A 26847-nucleotide genomic window follows, 5' to 3' on the forward strand; every position below is an offset into this window, starting at 1 on the left:
TATATAACGAGGAATAATCATCTAACAGATGCTACGATGAAGCACAAACACAAACTTACTACAGTTCTTTTCATCTGAAGCATCTGCACAATCAATGATCTGGTTGCACTGTGCTGATTTTCCAATGCAAATCCCATCTGCACAATGGAATTCTGTTGAAGCACACGTTGAATCTATAACATATGGTTATAAAAGATGTAAATTTCTGTACTAAACAGACTCTTCAGATGCATATTATATGTAATATGTTTAAACTTTCTACCTCATAGAATGAAGCATTCAGAACATGCTGTACCTTCCATAGCTAAAAATTCAGTAGAAATATAAGGTCTTATAAACTTGAAAGCATAAGTTTCTAATTTTTAGATTTATTTTTGGAGCCCAAAAGTCTCTGTCTAGATAATTCAACCAATTTGAGATAAGCACCACGTGAGGAAGGAAGAAGCACTTTCAGGACCATCTATGAATCTCTCAGCTTTCTTTCATGTAACACCAGGTTGGTGTTTTTGCCCGTATGCTTTTCTCTCTACTCATATTCAGATAAAATATTAAAACCCGTGCAGTGCTTTCAAAAAAATGCTAGTTACTACAGCTACATATGTTTTAGCTATATATTCTGGAATAATGTCCCCTCCAATCTTTCTAAATTGTAACTAAGGACTTGTGTTGTCTGCTAGCTAGTCTTTATTCATTGGCTGATGCAGAGATATGAATATTCATGTTTTAAGACATAAAAAGAAAAACAAATCTGAAGTAAAAAGAGAACAATTCTAGTAAGTTTTGCAAAGGACACAGACATTGCCATGCATCTGAGAAGCAAAGAAATAGAACACTAGCTACTTCAAAGAGGAAACAGTGCAGCAGATGCAGAGAAGAAATCACCCATCTTTCAACCCTTCTGTCTGTAAAAGTCGCTCTCTCATTTATTACTTCACCAAAGAAGCAGCAACTGTATTTTCTGCGTTTTCCATAGCCAAAACCACTCTCCTCCTAGAGGACTGTAGGTGTAAACCAAAATCAGTCTTCATATGAATTCCAACATATGCTTTCTCAAACATACCTGTCTGCACCTGTTTGGTTTTGATTTCTAACAAAACAAATGCCAGCACCTGTAATTCCATGTTCTAGCTAGTCCTGCTTACATACTAAGTATTTACAGAGCAGTACTGCAAAATCACTTTGAAAGTTAGCTGTAATTTACCTTTACAGTCAAATTCATCAGAGTTGTCACCACAGTCATTTGCACCATCACATACTTTGTTACTTGAAACACAGCGACGGTTAGAACATGGCTTGAAACCCTTCCGACAGCCTCTATTTTCTGGAAAGTTAAGCACAAGCACAGAATTTCATTTAGGCACTTGATATATAATAAAAATAGCCTTACATTAAAACTAGACAAACATTCCAGAAAAACATTTTGAATTAAAATACATTTGAAGCTACAGGAAAAGCTTCAGAAATTGTTCATTTATTGTGCAGCAGAACAACTCGGACTGATAAACAGATGAAGAATAATCAATGAAAGCATGATGAGAAAGAACGACAAAAAATGAAAAAGGAAAGCCTAATTCCCAGTTTTCATTTTCTTGTGGTATAAAAAGCCCATGTGCTTTTAATGCATTTGTTTTGACACACTTTTGTCAGGCATGTGACAATGTTTGCATACAGCATCAGTAATTCTATCATATAGAATGACACATACCAAATTTACCCTAAAACAAATTAGGAATATATGGAGAGTAAAATAATAATAATAAAGAAAAATTAGCAGAAATGTTTCTGGATTTCTGAATACCAATACCGTAAATGTTCTGCTCATGTAGGTACACCATTGAAGAATGTATGAATTTTACATATGCTTATATGTTTGAAAATTCAGGACTTATTTACTAAGGCTCTAACCATTGTAGAAGTCATGCCACAATAATAAATAAATATTGTTCATTGGATTAGTTAATAATAATGAGTGTAACATCCTCTACTTTATCAGATTCAGAAAACAACATACTGTACGTGACCTAGTGCATAACAGCACCGCAGTTCTTCATGCCTTTTCCAATGTGTAGCAAAAAGTTCAGTATGGTTGATTTAAATCAGGCAAAATGTACACTGTCTCACTACAAAGTAATATAATGTCCTTCACAAAATTATGTGATAAATCCATGGAAAGACAAATTGTTGGATCTTGCATTTATATTTTTTTCAGTATTGTAGAATAAAGTATGAAGTAGTTTTAGCAGCTCAGTAAACCTCAGTCTACTGACATATAAGACCACTTGTCTGGAATGACAAGAAGGAGTATTTTGAGATCCCTCACCAGCTACAGCTTTCTTATTTGTTCCCATATGACTTTCTCTCTATTCCTTCTACCTACTCTCCCCTCCTAAGAAAGTAAAAGAAACTACATGAAACCTTAATCTTTCTTCCATGAACTGTGAATGAAATAAATGACTAAAATTAATAATAGTGACAAAGAGGTTTAATCCATATAAAAATATTGCTGACTGGTTTTTTGGGTTGTGGTGTCAGTTTTTTTGTTTGTTCGTTTGTTTTTAAATTAATTCTTATGTCTAAGAAATACGCATACATAAATACAAATGTATCAACACAAAATTACTAAGGAAACCTAAGAAGGAATTCATAGACATAAGTCATTTATGTTTCAGTGCTTTGAAGCTGTCACTTGTAATTCAAGGGCCCTTCCCCCCAGTAACTAGCAGTGGTTATTATATTCCAGATTCTTATTTCCTCGTCTGATGTGTTATTTTTTTTCAGATTCAAACAAGCCAACCTCCTTAGTTATCTACATGTAGTTGATCTGATGGAATGTTACTATTAGTTTTACATGACATGATCAAAGCAATTATCACACAGATGTCTGAAAGTTAACAGGACAAAAATTGAACTTGAAAGAAGAACAAAAATGACATAGTATCGGTTGCTATACTCAGATTGTTGGTGTTAATCTTTGTAAGGAAAAAAAAAACCAAAACGGAGAGAGCTATTTAATTTCTTTTTTCCAGTATCAACCATGGCTATTAAAATGGCAGAGGTGAACTCCAGGACTTAAAGCAGACATTTTAATAAAACTACAGAGGTGGCAGGTATAAACGTAATGCGTGGGTTTGAAATGACATGAAATTGTTCATGTGCAAAACAGAAGAGGTACTAAGGCTGAGATATGGCTATACAGACCAAGATAAAGACCAAGAGTTACAAGGAGATTTCACTTAATGTGCAGGATACATGAATTCACTAAGGTGACTCAGTGATTTAGGAAAATTATTTGAACAGTAGTGTTTTAGACACTGCAGCAGGCAAACTCAGTCGGACACAAAAAAGCTGGAAGTGATTCACTTAGTGATTATTAGGGCAAAAACCCCCAAACAGATAAGGGTAGAATCCCTTGGGAAATTTATGAAAGTAATGAGTCTAACTTGTTGCAAGATGCCAACTGATTGGTGTGAATTATAATGGTATTATTAAGTTAAACAGCAAATTGTGTGGAAAGATATCTATTACACAGCCATTTTTGTATTTCATAATTCTTCTGTTTTAGTGCTTTGTATTCACAATCAGAGAAAATCTTATTAATTATGGAAAACTAAATCAAAACTCCTAATTAAAGCTGAAAAACCTCAATTTTTCATCTTTGAAAAAGCAGCTAGTTGTATTTTGCCTTATTCTTGTTTTAGAGACAGAAATATGAGAATATTTGAGATGCTTTTTATTAAATATAAGTCAGCTAATACATGAAGCTTGCAAGGAAAATATGTTCAGGTATAAGTAATTCTATCCATATAATGTCAGGGGGTTTTTAATGTACGAGTTGGCACTTTCTTCTTGTGCATCTTGGTGAGCAGTTGGTATGAATAAGTAGGAAAGTCACAGAGGAATCAATATAAGCATGTATAACCGAAGAAAGAATGTGAAGGTGATACATCTGGAAATACTTACCACAGTAGAAAAGTTTTTCATCAGACTTGTCCTTACAATGAGCAATGCCATCACAAGTCAGCTGATAATCAATGCATTCACCATTTCCACATTCAAACTCAGAATAAATGTTGCAAGTAGAATTTTTAGCTAAAAATAAAACACATGAACATGTAATTTTTAATAGCTTTTACACTTAGTGAAAATGAGAAATTGATGCATTTAAAGTATCTCCTACACAGTTGTTGAAAACTTAAGTACAAAAAAACCCCAACATGGCATCAGAACTTAAAAACTTCTACAGAGTGGTGGCCTGCAAGACTGCTATACTTCTCTGTAAATTTGGTGATACTATGCAGGATTGAGGACTGATATCTAAGTAGCAAACAATTTTCAGAAACTTTGTTGGGGTGAATTCCAAACCACGTAAGAGAGAGCCTGTAAAAGAAAAAGACATAGCCAAATATCCAAGAGGGAACGTGTAGCGAAGCAACTTAAAGGCAGTGATTCTGATAAGATGGTGACTTTGTAGCTACTGTGCTCCGCTATCCTCTACCCACACGTGCCTCTCCACAGCCCCAGCTTGTATGCAACCGTTTCTTAACATGTTTTTTAAAAAAAAAAAAATCTCTTCAACACAGCACATCCAAAAGCAAGAAGTAAACACTTACCGTTACCTAGCAGTTAATTTGAACTCTCAATTCTGTTTTGTGGCACTGTGCAGCTGCTCAGTGCGTACACAGGTACCGGCATTAATGCACTACATCCAATGTTGAAGATACATCCTAACACCCAATGAAGACAACCTGCTGTTTCTACTTTACTTATTTCTTTTTAATCACAAAAAATCATTGGTAGACATGTAAATTTTTTGTGTTCTCACCTCCTTAAAGTGGATGTCTTACCAATTATTTCAGAAGTGAACAAGCTGTACGTTTAAAATTTTTACTCCTGCTTTCTCTTGCATATAGATTTTCTATTAGTTCAGTTAGAAACTAAAGAAGTGTCACAACATTGACACAGAACAATTTGGTCATGAAGTTCATGATAGTACATACATTTGCTTCATGTGTATGGTTCTAAACAAAATACCAAACTTGAGAGAAAGAAGAAGAATATAGGAAAACTCAAGAGGAAGAATAGGGAAATGATACCTAATTATTATGCTTTTTTCTTCTTTCCATTATAATTACTTCAGCATGAATTCAGGAAGAACCAATGTCTGCTACATGCAAAAGTCAAGCCAATACAAATTGAAAACATTTCTTGATTTGATTCAAGCATGAAGAAAAATATAGGTGAAATATAGGTGCTGGACAAGGTGAGATCTGATCTTGAATATGATTTATACAGTCATTTAAATTTTAATCAAATTTATCGCAGCAATTATTTTTCTCTTTCCCCCTATTTTTTAGCACTGTAAGAACTTAGATCTTAGGAGAAGTCATTCTCAATTACATTTGTAGTTCATCTAGTTCAGCATCTTAGACTGCAATCTTTAGAAAAAGATGTGGAAGAAAAAAAATAATCAAAATGTATGTATAGTAGAATCTGCCCTCGGTTAGAGTGTAACTGGAAACCCTTGTAGCGATTGCTTCAAACCCCAACTTTCAGAAACAAAGCATTTTAATGCCTTTCAAAACTGTTTCTTTGATGAGAAGTAAGTAGCCTGGGTAGTCTTATTACCCATTTAATCATACAATCCCTCTGAATTTTACTGAAGCTTCGTCTCAAGAATCTTGACTGGCAGTAAGTTATATAGTCTAATTACACTTTGAAAGGACAGTTAATTCCTTTTCTCAGTTGGAATTGCTAACTTTCAATGTTATTGACTATCCGTTTCAACTGTGTTATGAAGAAAGAAACTTTTGATCTCACAGCTAAACTACAGTCTGTCTTGTTTCCATCCTTCCTGTGCTAGTCAACCCCAATGCTTAAGGTCTAAGTCTTTCCTTTTTTTTAACTAATAACTCAGATCAACATTTTCTGCAAACATTATACAAAATAACTTAGAAGATGGAATATTACATCATAGACTAGACGAGCATTTAAACACAGTTTTACTTAACAGAAATTTTAAGAGCTTGTAATGCTTTTGGAAAATACAAATGCCATATAATATTATGAAATGAATTATCGGACCTATGAATTTATCTGCTGAACATCTCTCACTTCCACTGCTGATCACTACCTCGACACGGTAGACAAACAAGTAAAAAAAAGTGCTTTAAAAAAGGTTCAACTTCAGTAAGTCATGTGATATAGCCCTAGACAGACCTGACAGATACATGTAGATATTTTTATCTGTCTCAGTAGTTATCATGATAGATATGTAAAAGTCACAACTATTACTAAGAAAGTAGTACCTTACTACCATAATAGCAGTTATGTTTTTCATCTTGGTTGTGTTTTTTTAACCTCTTTGGGATGCCGGTAGCCATCTTTCTTTCCCACCTCCAAACAAACCAGGATTTCTATTGCATTCATGAACTGAGTTCAAATCATTACACAAAATGAATAATGACCATTACATTTAATGAAGGCAAAATGAGGATCAGTGAAAGATTTGCCTCCTTACTGCTCCAGACATTAAGAATTCCAACTCTTCTTTGTATTGTCTCAGTTTCTAATTAATCTAATTAATCTAGGAAATGTCTATGATATAAACCTTTACCAAGTATTGAAAAACTTTTAACCTGCTACAATTTGATCTTCTTTATCAGCCAATGAGGTCTCTGCCCTGCTGTGAGGAAGTAAAAAAAATAATCCATTAGGCTATTCCCAGCCTTAGCAATGAAGGAAAAATTCCTTGCCAGATTCAGAGAAGGTGGCAGCAGTTGATTCCAAGTCTTTAGCAATTGCTGTACTTTACCATGCTCTATCTCACGGGTAAAGGGACGGGAGGATGCTCGCTAAGCAAGTGACGGACCTGATGCACAAGACCAAGTGCAGACTGGTAGGCAACAGAACTTAAGGAAATTTTCCAGCTCCAAGAGCTCTCTTGAATGATCAAAATCAATAAAACTTGACAGTGTGGGAGGGTGAAATAAGGTGATTATATAAGCCTGGTGGTAATATTCCATCTGCAGGAAGCAGAAATGTTTGGCTTTATCTATTTTTTAGATACAAAAATATCTTTTTGTAAAGTAGTGAGGTGTTAATTAATATCTTTGAACCATTAACAACCAGATTCCTGTCCATATAATCTCAATTGATCACTTGATTCCGTTACTAGAATAAAAGTCTGCTACTCTGAACCAGTGTTACAGTCTAAATTGAAATCTTTATCACTGCAAATCATCTGTAAAATTATTTGTATCTCAATTATACAGCTCGACAAAGCATTTTTTGAGTAAGAGCTGTAAATGTAATGCAGGTTAGTTGTACACTACTTTACTACTGCAACTTGACTCTAGATCAGCTGTATATTCCCTGTTGTGAAGGATAAGATTTTTAATGAATTTAAACCCTCATACTTCTATATGTTTAATTACAGAGCCATGTCTTTCTGTGAAATCTCAGTGGCTTTGTAATGCACAATGTAAATACTTAGTTAACAACTAACAACAACATGTATGTGTGAGCCAGAGGTAAAGGTGGAAGGTGAACTATGAAGTGTGTGGAAGTGAAGGATAAAACTGTAGCAATTCACATATTTGTTTGGGATACGTTGGTAGCTACTCTATGATTACACTGATTATATGCATAATTAATGTATGCATCTGATTTCACTTAATAGCAATATTTTAGGAAATTAAGCAAAAGGCAAAGCTATGGATCCAAAATAAACATGGCAAAAGAAACGTTAGGATTAAAATCCTAGATACGATAACCAAGCAATTAGCTTGGTATAGTATAAAACTAATTACAGGCTCCTCACAAAGCTCTGTAGCTGAGTTGCCAAGCCTAAGAATCTGATTCTAAAGGACTAGGGTCCAGCCCTAAGGATGCCTTGAGCCAATTTAAAATCACATCAATACTTAAAGGTGTAATTCTATCCTTTACTTCATCAGTCTTCTGTTCTCACAAGTTCTCTTTAACTAGCTCTAGTCATCTTGCAGTGTCAAGTTGAATGAGCTCTGCTCACGGATCCAACCAAAACTCGGTCTAAACCCCCAAAATCCTAATTCCCAGTCAAGCAAGTCAGTTCAGTCACCATTCAGTTACACAACTGATATTGCTGGTGAAAGGCATATGGTGGGAGGGAGAACAAGACTATCCTTAGCAGAAGCACACTTCTTGCTCCTCTTCAACTGATCATTAAAAACCAATATTCTATCCTGTTATGAAAATACCAATAGAAAATACTGTTGATTCAGATGTACCAGGAAAGCCTAATATCCTTCTAGCATAAAAAGTATCAGTGGCATGACCAAAATAAACTCTGTTAGCAAAGGAGTAGGTTTGTAAAATAACCAGTACAGGTATCTCAATGAAAGACTACATCTCTTCATATCCCACGCCAGCACAGCTCTGCATATACAGACCAGCATTTTAAAAGTGAACTCTGTATCAGTAGAAGAGAAGCTACTTGTTAGGCCGCTCAGGAGCAATAAACTGCCACAGAAGAGTCTGAAGCAGGTAACTGTCTAAGCTTCTAGCAGGATGGTAAATCTTGCTAAATCATACACAAAGCTTAAATAGAATTTTTCTTGAATGTCAGTGTCTCTCTACTGTTACGATCAAAAAACTGGATTTAGAGAATGCTGGTGGGTTAAGCTATGGAACTGAAGCAGCAGAACAGGCATACTTGGCAGATAAATGTGAAAGTGGGAAACTTGATCTAAGAGTTGGGATTTCTGCCCCACAGAGGTAAAGGTCCAATAAACCACCTAAATTTGGAAGGGGTCTTTAACTGTGACAGAAGAGCCATGATACTGACACTAACAAAGACATAAAGAACTGCATGCTTCTTCCCCAGCTTTCCCTCCATTCCAAATCCAGCCAGCTACACTTGCTGAGGGGAGAAGCACAAAGTCATGTTCCACATCATGAATGTGGGTCATCCCTAGGGAAACAGCCCAAAGCTTTCCAGTTAATTAACTCCTGCTAAGGCACCGCATTAGCAAAGTGACAGAGATTTTCTCCAAATTATTAGAGGAGCCAGAGGAGTGCAGATTGTGTACATATATTGCATCCTTCCAAATTACCAGCACATACTTTATGTTCATAAACATCAATTCTGCACAGGGACAGTGTGCGCTAAAGAAGCTGCAATGGGTGACCATATACTCTGAACCACTTCTGAGCTATGAAGGAACAGTTATCTCATATTTTCTTTATTATGTACTCAGACATACTGGTTCAGAGGAAGCATGGGAAGATGCAAGAAGAGGAGAATGGAGGACAGTGTAATACAGAATATTCTCCAACAAAACCAGTCTCCAAGGAGTCTGCCAACTTAAAGTGATACATTTCCCAATTACTAAAACACCAATTCTACAAGATTAAATACAACAGCTGGTTAACAAATTACAATTATTTTATATGTCTAAGGACATGAAATGAAAGTATTTGTACTCAACAGATTGCAAGTAGGAACTGTTGAATAGAACACAACTACCTAAACTGGAATTTAAGGAGAGTAGAAGCATTAATGCTTTTTAGCCCCCCGCCCCCCCAAGCCTTATAAGACATAAAACGATTAAAAGCCTGGTATGTGCTGAAATGTGCCAGATCAATTTTTACAGTACATAGAAGCAATAAAATTAATGGCTTGGGCCAACTCTCTTTCCTTATGATAGCCAACTGCATCACACCATAGAAAAGCATTGTGTCAGCTAGTATTACTTACTCACACATCTGTTATCATCTATCAGTATTCTATCCCCTCTACATGAGCAGTTCACTCGTCCGTCAGGAGTCAGAAGGCATAAATCATGACAACCTCCATTCATTTGTGCACAAGGAGATAACTCACCTGCAAAACAAATGATAAAAGATGAACTCTGTTTTATTCAATTTGCTTCAATGGCCAGTGTCTTTGAGAGAGTAAAAATCACCATATCTCAGATTCATGGGCAATTTATTCAAGTTTTATCAGTCAGATGAAAATGTCAGCATGCCTCAGATGCGAGCATACTAAAGATAAATAAATGGAGTTACCTTGAATATACTAATTTTAAAACCCTACAACGTTCAAAACTTCTGATATTTGACAGGAAATGATTTAAGTGCCATCAAATGAGCACAATGTCCATAGCAGAAAATGGTCATTCAATAATATTTATTTACTCGGGGAAGAGGTTACATCCCATCTTTTCTTAACATTTCCAACAATAAAAATAATTTATGAAACACCATGAAATGTTTTAACTTGGTTAAAACTAAGTCAAATTCTTCAGATGAATGATACTGGAATTAACAAAATAGTGTATCTTGCTTTGTAACTTACAACTGTTAGTATCATTTGCAACAGCAATAATGCCCATTGGCTGATGTGGGATATCGGAACGAAGAACTTTTGTATCTCCTCCTGTGTATTTACTGGAACGCAGAATAGCTCTCCTCACTCCATCTGACCAGAAGATATAATCATCATATACAGCCAGGCTGAGAAAAGTACCTGGTCCAGATTTGACAATTACCTAAAATACATAAGTACGGAAGAGAAACGTGAAAAGGCATGTTGGCGCTGAACAAGAAGTTTTAAAACTGCAAACTGTGACTCACACCACTTTATAGTTTTAGCTAAACCATTTAATTCTTCTATACTTGCAGCACCTGGAAAAATGAGATAAGAGTACTTAAAATCTGTTAAAAGGATGCTACAAGGGTCCAAATTTCAGAAATCCAGGCATCTGTTCCTTAGGTTAAAAATCACAGTTTATCTAAATGTGCCTGTCAAAATACCTACTCAACCTACTACCAGCTTAATAGCTCAAACAGAAAAGAGTACAAGAGGTACTGTAGCATGGCTGAAAGCCTAAAAATTCTGAGTATTCATGAATCAAAGCGAGATGCATGTTTCAGAACTGAAGAGCGTTCACCATATCATCGTATTAGAAACTTGAAAGACAAAGACAATAAATGTTTTCTAAGTGCTTTCCAATTAAAAAAAACCACTCCTCCGTCACCATATTAATTATCAGTTTAAAACCTAGAAAGAAAATATGATAGCAGTTCACTATAGAGTAGGGTTTGAAAGAAAACTGCAGAAATACAATGAATTTAATCTCAGTCCTGTAAAATATTTTCGTATATGTTCTTTCTTTCTATGTATCAGAATTAAAAATTTAACATGAACAGTTTCTGTTCTGAAGAATATAACAAACACATTTTTAATCAGTTCTCTTGTTGAAAATTTAATTTTGGCTGAACAGAATTATTGGAAGGAAGTTATTTCTCCATTAGATAATGGAAATTAATAATATTCTGAACATATTTATTGCATTGTGTTCTTCATGTTTCTCTGGGAACAGTAGTAACTTATGTATATGTATGAAGTGGGAACAGTTCTTCTGAGCCAGGCTGGCAAAAAAACCCCTGTACCTGTGTATCTGGCTGCTACTTATCATAGGGAAATTGGGATAAAACCAGAGAAAGAATATCTTTCTTTTAACAAATCAAGAGAAAACACTCTTTTTTATAATCATCAATGCTCAACCTATATCTCTACTTAGGTCACTGTGGTTTTCCATCTGCTTTATGTCCCTTATCCTCTTTCCCAAAGGACCTTTTAATAATGATATGAGTTCATGGAAATCAACTGGAAATGTAGAGGATAATTATCTGCATATAGACAGCAATGTAATGAATTTGAGCTATTCATGCTGACTGCACACATGCATATAGGCTGCACTGTACATGCATACCTAACTGGTATAGTTTAGCCTACTTGCAGGTGGATGCTGTGTACCATGTTTTTCAAATGATGGTATGAGAAAGAAGTAGTAAGGGTCAACCCCATATTTAATAAATAAATAAATAAATGAGGGGGGGGGGGGAAGTCTTTCTCATCATATAAAGAATTTGCCTAATATATGGGACATCCAAATTCAATTTTGTGGAATAACCTCCCTCCCCCCCCCCCCCCCCCCTTTTTTCCTTCTACAGCTGTGCCTTAGAGATTAAGAAGGTGCCCTAACTCTGCAGTATTCAGTACCAAGTAATGCTTCAGTGGATGCCAGTTCACTGCTCAGGGTATTTCAACATTTGCTAATATAAATAATTGTAGTCCAGAGCACAGGAGCATTCCTGGCCATGTTTAAATTCACTTATACAGATATAGTGTCAAAACTGCTTACACTAATCAGATAATTATAACAAATTCTGCATGACTATGCACACTATATATTTCTGCATATTTGAAAGAAGGTTTGAGCAGCAAATTCTTTTTCCAGCAAAGACTTTTTCCAGTGATAAGTGTCCCAAGAGGATCACTTTTCTCTAACTAGCCTTTTTTCAAATTAAAAGTATTAAAAGATAAATGGGAATGTATTAATGGCAAAAAGACCTCTTTTGTAATTGTGCACATTTACTGTAAGACACTTTTCATAATACCTTCTTAAAAGCCTATGCTATTCATATTCAGACACATTTCAGGGGAAAAAAAAAAAATCAATTGTGTATGCTTCTGAAAGATCTGTACAAAATCTGGCCATGCAGATTTTGCAATCCCATATTTGTTCTCCATGATAGTGTAAAACCGTCCCAGTTCGAAGGATTTTATTGTCACAAGCAATGCTAAAGAAGGAACTACTTCTGTTCAGCTTTTTGTGTTCTGTAGCACTGTCATAATTTTTCTCACATTGTAATAAAAGAATGTAAATTCATTACAGAACTGATCATCATCATTCAACCTTGGGAGATTTGAGATCCAAATTAAGGGTTACAAAAGCTAACATCCAGGAACATTTGTTCACTAGTGCTCATAGCATTTCATTCACCGAAGTCTCCTCTATTATGTCACAGCACTATCCAAGGACACTAGTTTTATTTGAGCATCCAAAAGAAAGAGTTCCTATTTCTACCAGGTTTTGATGGTAGAAAATGTCAATTTTCTGGTTTTTTAAAAATTTTTTTACAATCTTGATAGCATGCCTGGATGATCAGAAGCAACTGAAAAAGATGATTTCTTTAAAAGTCTGTTCATCCTTGGGTTACCTGCCAAATCACATTTTAGTCCTGAGGATTCAGTGTCAACCAAATTTGCTATGTATCAAACATGTTGCAAGTCATCTATGTTTCTACATTTTGTATTCTATACAACTTGCATGCTCATTTTCCCAGCGATGTCTGCAGCTCTGGACAGAGATACCTGCAGATTCACCAGCAGGAGCATGTAATGAAAATTCAGGTTCTTGCACTGTGACCCTACTGAAATCCTCCTTGGGTGGCCCCATCTGGCTGGCCCAGGAGGGGTAGGAAGCACAAAACGGTCTGCCCACTGCTCCCTGCTTCCTTTTTTCTTGCTGATTGCTGGTCTCTAACAAAAATAATAATGGTGTAAGCCAATACAAGCACTTTGCAGATCTATTCCTCTGAGTTACCGATAGTAATCTGATAAGCTTTAGATCCAGACGTAAGACAACTGCCGCAGTCTTTCAGGGAATGCACGTACCCACATACATAACACAGAGAAGAAAGCCAATGCAGGATCGGTGATCACCATTCAATCCTCAGAAAAATCATGTTTTTAAATTGTAAAAACTCCAAGCTAATCAACTTATAGAAAGTTTTATATAAATTGGTGGCTGAGTAGGAACAAATGACCCAAATCAGTGCTCCCACTTATGCGAATACAGGCAAAAACCTCTTTACATATCGCATCTGGAAGCACATTATCAACACAAGCACAATGCCCAGTTAATCTGCAATTATACAACTGCAGTATATGCTGCCTGTTGTTCAATTAGGGGTGCATAAACTGTGCTGGAATGGGAAAGCCACTGTATACACTGAGTCAGAGGAAAAAAGGACAAAGTTCCATAAGAAACTGAGTGTCTATATTACACAGAATATCATACACGGAATAACTTCTGAACCTCTGCAGACAACATACAGGTAAAGACAACTAGAAGGTATAACCTCAACCATCACATTTAGTCAAGCATGATATAAACCACAATGGAATTGAAATTTAATTCAGAAAGGCCATATTCATGCACCCCCACAGACTACTGTAGTACCGTATAAATACTTAAGACCTTTTCTGGAAAGGACAAAAAGTGCCAAAACAGGCAGAAAGCAAGAATAATTATGGTCATCAGCGATGGTCACAGAATAGAGAAATGTGGTACTGAATGAGCGTGCACACATTGAAAAAAGCAATGCATTGCCATTCTGCATTACAAAGATCAGAACTGATTTCTTTTTTTACAGTAACAAGTTTTTCAAGTTTTTTAAACAGTATAAGACAAAATCAATCATATTAAGACCCTGTCTTGACATATTTTATCGTGTCTAAATTGATACTAAAATTTGCAATAATATATGTACAATTTTAAGACATTAAGGAAACCTGAACAAGACATCTCTGCCATCCCTTCTGCCTGAACCAGTGAAAGTCAGACACATCCAATAGTACATCATGTGTTTTAATACTGAATGATACCGACGCTCAGTTACAGCAGATACTCCGAGCTCTGAATAACAGATGAAAAGTTTTCTTTTCTTCCTGTAAAGAGATAGGAGACTGGGGGAGGAATGTCACAAGTAGCAGGGCAATTTAATTTTAACTATGATCCTTTCTTTTTTAAGTTCTGCTTTTAAGTTCTCACAACAGCTTTTGTTTTAACACACAGCTGCTCTAAATTTGGGGTATGTGTAGCAGTTTCTCTAGAAAAAACATGATTGAAAAAGGGGATAAGCCAGTCAGGCAGACATGTCAGGCAGACAAGAACTTGTGCCAGAATACTATAATTTGAATGATTTACATAAAACTCTTATTAGATTGTCAATAAGAATAAGATTTATAACAATTCTTACCATGACAATGCTTAACTTAAGACAGGGTTTTTTTAAAGATGAGTGCATAAAGTTAATGCATCAGCTTAAAATGTGAGTTGCTTTTAAGTATTTTAACTCTATTGAATGGCTTATTGATAATACTTCTCTTTCGGAATGCTCAATAAATAGCCAGTGCCATCTAATAAAGCTTTTAAAAGTTTTTGAAGGGCTCTTTACTCTTCTAAAGATACCCCAAACCCACTTAAAGGTCTATAACAGAATGATAAATCTATTATAGAAAACTACATTTTAAAAGGTTAAAATTAATGACAATTTAAAGTCAACTGCATGATAAAATCACTACACAACTATAAAGCAATACAAGTAATCTAAAAATAAATAACGTTTTAGATGAACGTCAAAAAACAGTCTGACAGAACTGAGTTATACAGAACACCACGTTAATCAAAATTAGCTAATGTATTTTATTCTTTCAAATGGAAGACACAAAATAGTATGCCATATTTATTATTCAATTATGAATACTGGTTTTAAAAGAGTATAGACAAGGAATCCATTAAAAAAAAAAGTTGTATGAGACTGTGACAGGGAAACCAGTTGCACAGCCGGGGAAAAATTAAAATAATCTAAGTCTTTAATAATCTAATAACTTTTACGTATATCATTTAGCCACCTCAAAAAGATACACTTAGATCATACTCCTCGTTTTGCTTGTTATTGATGTGGCTGCTTTAATAAAAAAGCAAAAATGCTGCCTCTTACTGCATAAACAGATCTATCAGTCTTGATCTGGAGTATCCAAATTCTGCCATTCCAACACCGTGATGTTATTAGGACAAAAATCTTACGTTAGCCAGAGAAAAAAACAATTGCAGGGGGGTGAGGTGGAAGGAGAGGTTAAAGACAGAAGAAGAAAGAAATGTGGTATTGAAGAGAACACTTGCGAGTTTAGCAGTTCCCCATTCCTGTTGCCACAAAAGAAATTAGAAGAGTTTCTAGTCTAGGTTTATGTTGGGTTTTGTGGGAGAACAGTGCCAGTTGCTGCTATACCCTACTAAAAATAATCATGCTTTTTGTTCATTGATCTGAATAAAGACCATATTTTGACCATTGTCATATCTTTAATGCATGGATTTTCTTTTAAATTATTGTATCTTTCAGAAATATCTTCATAAGAACTTGAATTGCAATTACATAGCAAAGCATACAATGGACATAGTAGAATACCACATATACCAAGAAAAGTAAGCTCCTGTTTCCATAGACTTGTTGAATAACAAAATCAGAAGTGCTTCCTCTTCAACAATTCATTTTTGTTTCTCCATGCTAGAACTGAAGGTTTAAGACACTGAAAACCAAACCGCAATGCTAAATTTGTAGTGTTCCAGCTGCTACTTAGATTTGCAGTTCAGCTGAATGATATATTAAGCAACTGTTTATAACAGGCCTGTACTTTACAGTGCCATTCAAACAGAAAGTATACATCTCTCTAAATTTTGACTGTATTAACCAGGTTCTTTGCAACTACATGCATATTAATTACACAATACTTATTGTCAGCATCATGAATAATAATGACAAACTTCCTCTAATGTTACATTTACTTCAATCTCCTAGAATTTTGTGGTATTCTAAGGTATTACAAATAATCTTATTCTCCACAGCTTTAGAGCTCATTTTTATCTTTTCTTCAATTCCTTCTTTCGGTTAATTTCTACCAGGCTAATAACACTGGACATCAAGATAGTTCATCAAACAGTCCCAAACTAACAGTGTTGGATCTGTCAACCAGCTACCTAGCTCACACAGATTAGAGGATTTTATTGCCATTGGTTGGGGAAATCACTTTCATTAGGTTTGACCTTAGCATTACTTTACAGAACTCTTCAAAGAAAGCAACTCATCAATGTCAATGGAGTGAACTCCCTAGAAAAACAAATAATTAAGCAGGGGTGGGTATTTCACTATTTGTATTGGTTCTGGACCTCTTCAGACAAATGTTAAAGTGAAACATGGACATTTGGAAAGTTGAGAAACAAAGACTCTTTTTGATCAGTTTGCCAGAGAGAAGAATCAAGAATAAAGCATTCCCACTACAACTACTATATTCATATTGCTGGACAGAGAAAATTAAAAAATCCACCACAACTTCACTTCTAGTACCATTAATTTCCATGATTATCCACACTATTCTAGCTGCTTTTCAAACACAGAAAGAATGAATTGATTAAAAAGCCCAGAACCTAACAATAAATTATCATAATCGGGGGAATAGGAGACACAAAACATGATGAACTTAAATATCTAGGTGGAAAGCTGTGCATGTGGTACAAATAATATCAATTTTTACTAGCATTTCTTGTTTCTCTACTGTTGTTGCTTCTAGTGCTGTTTAACAAAATCACAAGGAAGCAGCAGGAACTGATGAAATAATTTCTCTATGGGCAGTAGGCTCAATTTTATTCTTTTTCTAGACAACCATCCAAGCTTATTAAAATAGCTGCCTTCTAGTTGACATTCTTTTCCTTCGGGTTAATTTCCACATCTAATTATTTATTAGTATATAGAGAATAGAGCAATGTGATTCTTCAACTCAGAATCACTTTCAGGACCTGCATCTTTTTGTAACTGCTCACGTTCAGATCTTAGTGAGAATCTTTTCTAAGACTTTTTAGCACATTCTGATTTTAACAGGGTTAGACATTCTACATTTCTAATTGTTACTATTTTGCATGATTTACCTCTGTTCAGGCTACCCTGTCTGATCTCACTTTTATCCTGCCTTAGTGAGTTATTTGGCCACTTCTCAAGGTAACATTGATGTCACCATGAACACCTTCCAAGAACTGACCAAAATTACTCTCCTGTCCTCAATCATCCTTGTACTACAAATAAAATATAATGACGTGTCTGAAAAGTAATTTTAGATGTCAATCATAAAGTCAAGTTTTTCATAAATGCACAGCCAAACCTTTAACTTCCATTTCTGCATTTAGTAGTTTGAAGAACACATCTGATAAAACGTTACTGAAGATAACAGAAGTTGAAAACCCAACTTCAGAACTTGTTTGATTGCTTAAATACAGAATTCCAACAGAATAAAAACATATATTCTAGAAATTGAAAGTTATAATTACTGGAAGGTTACAACTACATGGAAATTATAATTACTGGAGACACTTCTAAAACCATACTCATTTTAACAATCACACCTGTAGGCCCACAAGTCCATAACTGAGACCAAAATATTCCAACCTGAACATCAGAAAATAACCAGACTTCTGTTTACAGGAAATTAACTATATTTCTAGGTTCCTGATATGTAAAATGTTACAGAATACTCACACTGAAGAAGAAAAGGAAACAAATCAAAATAGCTCACAATCTATGGGAAAAATAAGTCTAAAACATAAAATCAGCTTTATTTGCTGTTGGCTCAGTCTCTGTCCATGGACAAATTAAAGCATTAAGCAGCTAAAACCAGCTGCGGCCACAATATTAAATCCAACTAAGGACAAGAGCAAAAATGGAAGAAAAAAAGGGAAGGGATTGTGAAAAAAATAATTGCCATTTTTGTTTTTTAAACAGGAAGATCTGACAAAGCAGAACAAGAAATGTTAAAAAAAAAAGCCTGCATATATTCTAAGCAATAAAAAGGAGCAAAAGTAACAAAAAAATTCTTCCAAACTTGAAAGAGTACTCCAGCAACCAAATACTACTATTAAAATATCAGTTTAACAGAAAATCAATAAACTCTTACAATCCACTTAAAAGAGTCAGTTCAATACCGCTAAATTATTTTCTACCTATTTATTGTACTAGATTATTGTGGTGAGTAGAATGAAGAAAGAAGCTGCTATCAGGAAGAAAATTCATTACATTACCATTAGCTTTTCATGTTCTACTATACAATTTCTACCTTTGTTAACCTAACTGAAAGTAGAAAGCAATGAAGCAGAGCTACGGAGGAAAAGGGTAATCTGTTTAAACCATTTTTGAGGGGTGGCTGATGGCAGGACCTTGCTGAAACACCCTAAAGAATCTCAGATCACCAGAATGGTGCAACGATTATTGCTCGTATTATCGTAATGTTACAGGAACCAGAGATCTTGTCAAGCTGGACAGCATAGAACCAAAAAAACCAGCTGCGCTGGCAATATTATTTCACTAGATCAATAATACAATTTCCTGGTTGGATTCTGGCATTCTTGTATCACTAAGAATGCAGCTACGCGGTGATGAGCAACTAACTCTGCTGAAGCACTGCTCATGAGGCCAGTACGGTTTAAGTGCAGCCTGGTGGGTTTGGTTTTTGTTTTGGCTTTGGTTTTTTTTTTCTGGTATGATGATCCCCGTCTACCTAATGCAGAAAAAGTGCTTTCAGAACCCAGGAAACACACACAACTTTGGCTCAAAGCTCATAGCATGTGAGAACTCAGATCAGTATTTCTGACAACAGTGAGTTGATTCTCCCCAAAGAGGTGTTGGTGTAGGACAACCACTAGTGGCATAGCTTTGTATAGGTAATACACTAGAGCTCCCAAAAAGCCTTCAGAAGAGCATGCTGGACTCAGCTTATTGCTTTCAGGACCTTTTTTGTTACTGTAATGGGGAAGAAGAGTTCAAATGACAGAAAGCCAAACCAAGAGGCAATAGACTAGGAAAATTAGAAGTTTCAATGCTCAATGGCTGAGAAAACCGAATGACCAGTCTGTCTTTCTGATGCAAACTAAAAGCCAGAGGTCTGATAAAAAGGTGGGATTTTAGTAATGGTTTCTTGCAACTATGTTGCATCACCTGCCATTTCATGTTTCTGATGCCTATTTTGTTATACCCTGTGCAGAGATGAAGTTAAATTGTTTCCACACAACCTACTAATTACCTCGTACTTAACTGACAGCATATTCAAAGCCTTAAGTAAACAGGATCAGGAAAGTAAAACTAAACAGGATAGCAAAATGGAAAGGAAACAGCAGTACAAGACAGATGTGTACATCACAAAGTGGAAATGCAGCCAAAATGAATAGGGGGGGAAAAAAAAAAAAATTCTAACTGAAAAAAGTGTAAGAAAATAATTTAAGAATCCCTGTTGAAATAGAAGAGGAACAATATCCAGTATCCAGCCTAGAAAGAGGTATTTTGAGAGAAAACAATTAAAGAAAGCATAGAAGATAAAGGAAATTATTTTTAAAATTATTTAGTATTGCTCATCTAAATGAGATCGTTTTCTCTTTTCCCTAATCAATGTGACAAAAGTAGTACTGACAAAGACAAATAACTTTGTAGATAGAGATGGTAATGCACTTAACCAAAGCAAATCACTGGAATAAAATGGCATGTATATAACTATTTATGTACATCCTTAAGCTCCAGGAACTTTAAGTGTCTGAATTTGCAATAAACTTGCAGGCATACAATGAAGTATTAGCACAAGTTCCTACTTGTGAAAGAAATAAAAGTTGCATGTGTCTTTTAAATAGGCATTTTTAATTGACAAATGAACCTTACTATAGACAGGAGTTTGTCACTTACAATTATAATAATGTAGCTGAATACATCATGTGATGGAATAAGATAAAAGAATCCTCTAATGTAATGTCAGTCGTCAAAAATGACAACACAATGGAAGATAAAAGGACAGGAAGTCAAGAGGAGGATGATGTAATATATTAGAAATTTCAAATTGTGATCAAAGTCCTACAAAAGAAATAGTTGAGAAAGCTGAGAAGTATGAGAAAAACAGGTGATTTCCTCTACCTGTATTTCCTATACCTGTATTTTAAGATGGCAACAAGTCCCTAGAGATTCCATCTGAAAAAAATATTTTAATGTGGTAGACAGCACATTACTGAGGTACACACAACTGAGGTACTTTCCTGATACGTAATTATTAAAATTAGTCAGGAATAAGAACAGGTAAGACTGGATACATTTCAGGAGAACTGATGAATGAAGCAGGATTTAAGAAAAACATCAAATGGCAGAGACTAAGCAGAGATCATTTGAACTAAGTATATCCTTTTGTAATTTAAGTAGGAGATCCAAGATCATTGCATACAACCCAGTTACAAGCTTTTGATTTCTTATATACAGTAATGTAAGAGATAGAACAATAAACAATTCTGCAAATACTATTGAGCTGTTATACGGTTCAATATAGATCCGTTACATGTACATTTGGAAGACCATGTGCTGTTCTGTTACATTATCTCGCAAAAGATGCAGCAGTAACTGATGGACATACAGATCTAAATGATATGAATCTTCTCTGAAAGTATAACCTGAATTTAAATAAAAAGTAAGTACAGATTTTGTATAACATTTAGAATCAAGATATAATTAAAGGTTAAAAACCAAGGAATAATATGAAAGAAGGAAAGATGGTAATTCCATTTTTATCTCCCAAATGGCAAAGCAAAACCAAACCCCAAATAAACCCATGAAATTGCCTTCTGTATGTTATTGTCAGATACACAGGTGGATTCACTGAGCAAAAAACCCAGAAAGTTAATCAATATTCACAGTAAATATGTAGTCAGAGATTGTATACTTTATACTCAAGTACCAAAATGTATTATGATAAAAGAGTAATGGAGTGTGGTTGAGTATGTCTGAAAATGGATAGTTAGAAAAGAAAAAGAGAAAAGAAAAAAAAAAAAAAAAGATTTGTAGAGTAACACTCAAGCATTACACAAAAGAAATTCTAGTGCATTCAGAAACTTTTGGCACTGGAAGGAAAATGATAATCCTCCTATGTAAAGCAGAACATTTCTCTACCTCTTCCACTGAAGTTAGTTCTACATTTTTTTTCAAGCTGATACAGATCATTTAGGACAGTGATGCTTCAGACTAACACAAACAGATTTCGTGGTAAGGGTCTGCATCTCCAGAAGGTCATCCAGAAACTGGAATGTGTTGAGTAAACAGAGAATTACTTGTAGTTTAGAAGCGGTTTTGAGTTTTATATCTAATATACAACTAATATTAGGAAAAACTTAGGCAACTAATGATCTTCCTGTAATATTGCCATTTTAAAGCCGCTAACAAATGCAAACAAACAGATTCACAATGAACATGTTTGAGTTTTTGGTTTTACTTACATATCTTTGTGATCCATCATATTCACACCTCTCAATTTTTCCCAAGCTGCCATCTGAAAAGTAAAGTTTCTCCGCCCTATGATCAATGGTAAGTCCATTTGGTGTCAGAATATCTGTACTAATGATAACCTGTGCATTTTTGCCTGAGAGGGTAGATCTCATGATGCTTGGGAGCTGCTCATTCCAGTTAGTCCAAAACATTAAGCTGTATTAAAATCAAAATAACAAACAAAACCATAAGATACATTTTATAATTTAATTCTCTATGAAATGAGCAACAGAAAAAACATATGTCTTCATAGACAATTATGAATGACATCTCTAAGTAATTGTGATAATCAATGGTAAATAAGAAAATGTAATAGCCAACGTCCTTTAAGTTATAGCAGTTTCTTAGTTCATTAACTTGTATACGAGAACAGATATTTTTTCTCTTTGCAAGTCTGTTCAATTCTGATCATGCCTCTATACTAATATATCATTACAGAGAGATATAAGCTGTGCAATGATATAAACTCAATTCTGCTAATGTGTATATTAGTAATTTCTAACAGTGAAATTAATCTGCAGCTTTCCCCACATTAGAACTGTGATAGAGACAAAAGGACTGGTAAGCAGAAGGATGATAATGGGAAATCAAGTGACCTTAATATGCTCTACAGGAGGCTCCGTCAGCCCCTTGCTACTGTTAAACAATGGTGGACAAAATGTTATGGAATGATCTGTGGATATAATTTATACACTGCTTAGAACCTGCTCATCCTCTCACTGCAACCTCCATCAGTATTTTGTTGGTTTATTTATGATACCTGGATAAATCGTATTTCACAACACAGCATAAACTGCACGTGAAGTCGCTCATGGAAATAACGCTGACTGCCCACACAACATTGTACATTCAACTATCACAAGTTAAAACCAGAACTTATTAGGGCAGAAATGTAGCCTGGCCTCCCCAAAGGGAAGACAGTTACAAGAAGCAGAAAAAGCAGGTTGCCTTTCTTCCAGAATTAACAGAGAAGATTAAAGTAACTCAAGTTTGTAAGACACTTATTAGCAAGAGGCTGAAGTAGAAATATAAATCCTCCTATTATCGTATTAGGAAACAAAGTCTTCTTGAGAGTGGCAGGAAGGGAACTAAATTAGACTTCTTACCAGGATGTTGCCCACAAGCACCATAAATGTACATCTCTTGTTATATAATTTTATACAACACTGATTTTTGTGATAAACACATGGGCCTATCAATTTGCCACACAAGAAACTCAGATTCCTTTTCGTAAATGCTTAAATTAATTTTCTTTTTATTTAAGCAACGAGAGTAATGTCTGACAAAAGCAAGCAGCAAAATGATCACTCTTGACAATTTGCATTTAGCTTGCTTTTCTTAAAACCAGCTTGGATTTTTTAACATTCCATGAAATTGTAATCATTATTTGATCTGCAACATAAAACCATATAAAATGTTGTATCTTTATTTTGCAATTGCTTAAAAAAAAAAATAATACTAACATTTGTCTCCTAAACAAAGAAATCTACTTAATCTTCATAGGGCTCAGCAGTATTAGTTGACTCTGAAATAAAGAAGTACTGCTGTGTCCTTGACATTAGGCAAAAATTAAAAACTAATAAGAAAGATATAATACATACTTTTGACATTCGTCTAGAGCTAACACATGAGGATGATCATCTTCAGACATTGTTATTACTGCTTCCCGGTTGAAAGCTCCTCGACGTCTCTGGTCAACAGTGTGTCTCGTGATTGAGGATGTGGTTGAACTGGTCCAATAGAGAGTGTCCCAAGCTCTATGGTAAGCAAGTCCCTCCACTGACCCAACATCTGGAAGACATGGTTACAGACAAAGCAAATAAAACTCCTGCTAACAAGATGTTTGTTTCTCTTTTTCCTCAAAGTCAGTCATGCAGAATCACAGAGTTCAGCTATTTCAGCCTACTGACTCTGTCAATTCTTTTCTCGTTCCACCTGTTTCTTTCTTTTTTGGAATCAAAGTCTTAATATTTTTTGATTACCTTAAATAAAAAAAAACAAAACACCAAACATAGAGAGCAAGATCACTATTAATCACCCTGCACTATATTTGTCAATTCTAACCCTCATTAAATTAATATTTTTACTACAGCATCCCCAGATAATATATTAGAAATAATAAGCATTTATTCAAGACAGCAATAATTTAGTCACAACTTCAAACATCACTTAAGCCAAGTCTTTGGCATGTTTTCACTAATTACTTGTATTACTTAGCACTATCTTTCGATGTGTTTTCTAACACAGATACACATTACATTAATAGGGATCAAAGTGTCCTGTTGCTATTAACTGTCTACGCTTTTTTTAAACACCTGAAAAATCCTGAAAAAAACCCAACTCTGAAGGTCTCCACATCAATACATCGTTTTAATAAGCCACAATGCCACACTTTTTCATTCTACCTAAAAAGTGTGAGCTAGAAACAAAAGCAGATATTAATAAGCAGCTAAAGCATATATTTAATGTCCAGAAAAGATAAATTGTATCTGATTCCAATATATAAAAGCGACAGACTGTGAGAAACGGGAGTAATGATTTCTTACCATTACTTTTGCATTACTACAGAAATGTATGTTCATTACTTCACTTATTATTTTGTTAGAAACAAGTAATTTTAGACCAGAAGGTTCACGCAGCTTATTAATGAGCTACAGAAGGCAAAAATCTAGAAATATGATAAGGATTACATTACGCTGGTTATTACAATTTACATTCGGTTTGCTGGAAGATGTAATTTTTACCATGCAATTCATATACACAGAACAGAAAGTCCCAAAGTAAGTTTGATCACACTGAAAGTGCTAACACTAAATCAAAACTAGGAGGCAAATAAATCAAAACTGTGAAACAAATAATTATTTATCAGGTTTTTACATTTCTCTTTCTAAAGCATTTGGAGATCTTCTGACTACATTTTCATTTTCTGTAGAGATGTCACAGTGACTTGTCTTAAAGAAGAAAGGATAGAAAAAAAAAAATAGATTAGATGACACTCCTTACCGGGAGGTGAATATATGTAAAAAAGGTTTTCCTACTTTTGAAGGAGAATTTATGAAAAAAAGATATCTTCAGCTCACTTACAAGTAACTCAAAAAAAGTGACTGAGTTTAACTTTAAAAATGGCATTGAAGGTGACTTGAAAATTACAAAAAACTCTGCTGAGCATTGCAAAGATGATCCTTTTGATAAGAATTCTGGTTTTCAAAAGGATGAATGGGTTACATGTATTCTTTCTTCAAATGCAGTATCTAGTTTCCTTATTAATTTTTTTTGAATTTTAAGCACCAAAACCATATTGAGATATAGCAAAGGTTTTATTTCTTGTTTCAGACATCACCAGCTGAAATCAAGAGATAATCAGTTCTTTCAAACATCATTGACAGAGATGTGCAAACACCTACTGAAGTATTTTAAAACCAGTCAGAACATGTTTGAACGCAGGCTTATTATCGACTATGGTTTATGCAGCTTCTAGGTATGTCTCTCTATACTATGAACTGAGAAAGCCAGTTGCTTCATTCTTGGGTCTCGCACCCCAAGCACCCACGCCACATGCATGTTATTTTATACCAGGGCAACCTTCTGGGATGAAACAACTAATTCCTTCTGAGATGTAACCCATGTATTCTTCTGGGATAAAGCTGCTACTCATTCTGAAAAAAACCTCTTTTGGGAGTATAAGCAAGCCCACATCAGGTTTTGTTCCTTTTGCCTACAGAGACCTCCCAACCACTGACATCTCCACACCTGAAACACAACTTTCTCAAAGCGTGCTTCAGGATATGCAAAAAATATCCCTGACATCATAACGTCAAAATATCACTCTTAGGACTGACATACAGCCAGCACACAATTTTAGTCAGCATGTGCCAGAAGAAATCCTAAAAATAATGGTAATTTCTCAGAGCCAGAGAAATACCTCACAGAATTCAAAGGAAACTTGGACTGCCCCAATCATCCTAGAGGCACCAGACCAAGCACTGCATACATGAACCGCTCTGCTCCCTGCTCTGGGCCTAGGGGTCACTCCCAGGGGTAGACGTCTGTACAGTTTAGATACGGGCTCTGATATACTTCTTGGTTACTTCTTGCAAATGTTCCATTAACTGTGAAATTGAAAGAAAACTTAGTAAGTGTGATAAATATTAAAATAAAGAGCCAGGAATACAATTCTAACTTCATCTACTATTTTCCGTTAAAATTATACGCTGAATCCCGATTTACCACTACTTACAATTCTCTAAACTAAAACCAACACTCTTAGATATAATTTGGATAACACTTTCAGATACATGGTTTAACTCTTAGGTTTCCCTGTGTGGAGTCACGAGTTGGTCTTGATCCTCGTGGGTCCCGTCCAACTCGGAATATCCTGTGATTCTAGTAAAAAATGACAGAAGATGTACTGACATTTTCTGACCAATTCTGCACTTTATTTGTAATGAACAAACCATCACAACATTTATTGCACTATTTTTACCTTTCATATCTGTGAATGTCAAGGGTTTCTTCATCTGTATTATGACAGTTTTTAGAAAAATGAAACCAAATCTCTGCCTTGTGGTTAAAGACATAGCCCTTAGGAGGCAAGAATTTAACTAAGATCATGCTCTTCATTTGAAAGATGACTATCAGAAAAAAAAAAAAAATAATTAAAAAAAAATCATTTCCCTCGTGTAACCTCTTGAATTTCTATCAACTTTAGCTTTGTTTCTTGTCTGAATCTGTCGGGAAATCTGAAAGCAAACTGTTTATATAACATAGTCTAAAACTCTCCTGTAGTAGACAAAAGATAATGTTCCTGCCACAGCTAGAGGTGATGAACTAAAACACAACTAGAATGAT

General features: G+C 35.0%; 1 protein-coding gene across 1 annotated transcript in view; it reads right to left on the bottom strand.

Annotated features, from left to right (window-relative positions):
- Positions 1–26847, bottom strand: part of LRP1B (LDL receptor related protein 1B) — a 591173-nt gene that overhangs the window by 142022 nt on the left and 422304 nt on the right. The window contains exons 42-48 of the mRNA XM_049799136.1: positions 23601–23790; positions 21951–22155; positions 10334–10526; positions 9734–9859; positions 3961–4089; positions 1202–1321; positions 60–173 (exon numbers count right to left, since the gene is read on the bottom strand). Coding sequence (XP_049655093.1) covers positions 60–173; positions 1202–1321; positions 3961–4089; positions 9734–9859; positions 10334–10526; positions 21951–22155; positions 23601–23790 — 1077 coding nt within the window. The remainder of the gene's footprint in view (positions 1–59; positions 174–1201; positions 1322–3960; positions 4090–9733; positions 9860–10333; positions 10527–21950; positions 22156–23600; positions 23791–26847) is intronic.

This window comes from Accipiter gentilis, chromosome 1 (assembly GCF_929443795.1).
Source record: "Accipiter gentilis chromosome 1, bAccGen1.1, whole genome shotgun sequence".
Classification (NCBI taxonomy): Eukaryota; Metazoa; Chordata; class Aves; order Accipitriformes; family Accipitridae; genus Astur; species Astur gentilis.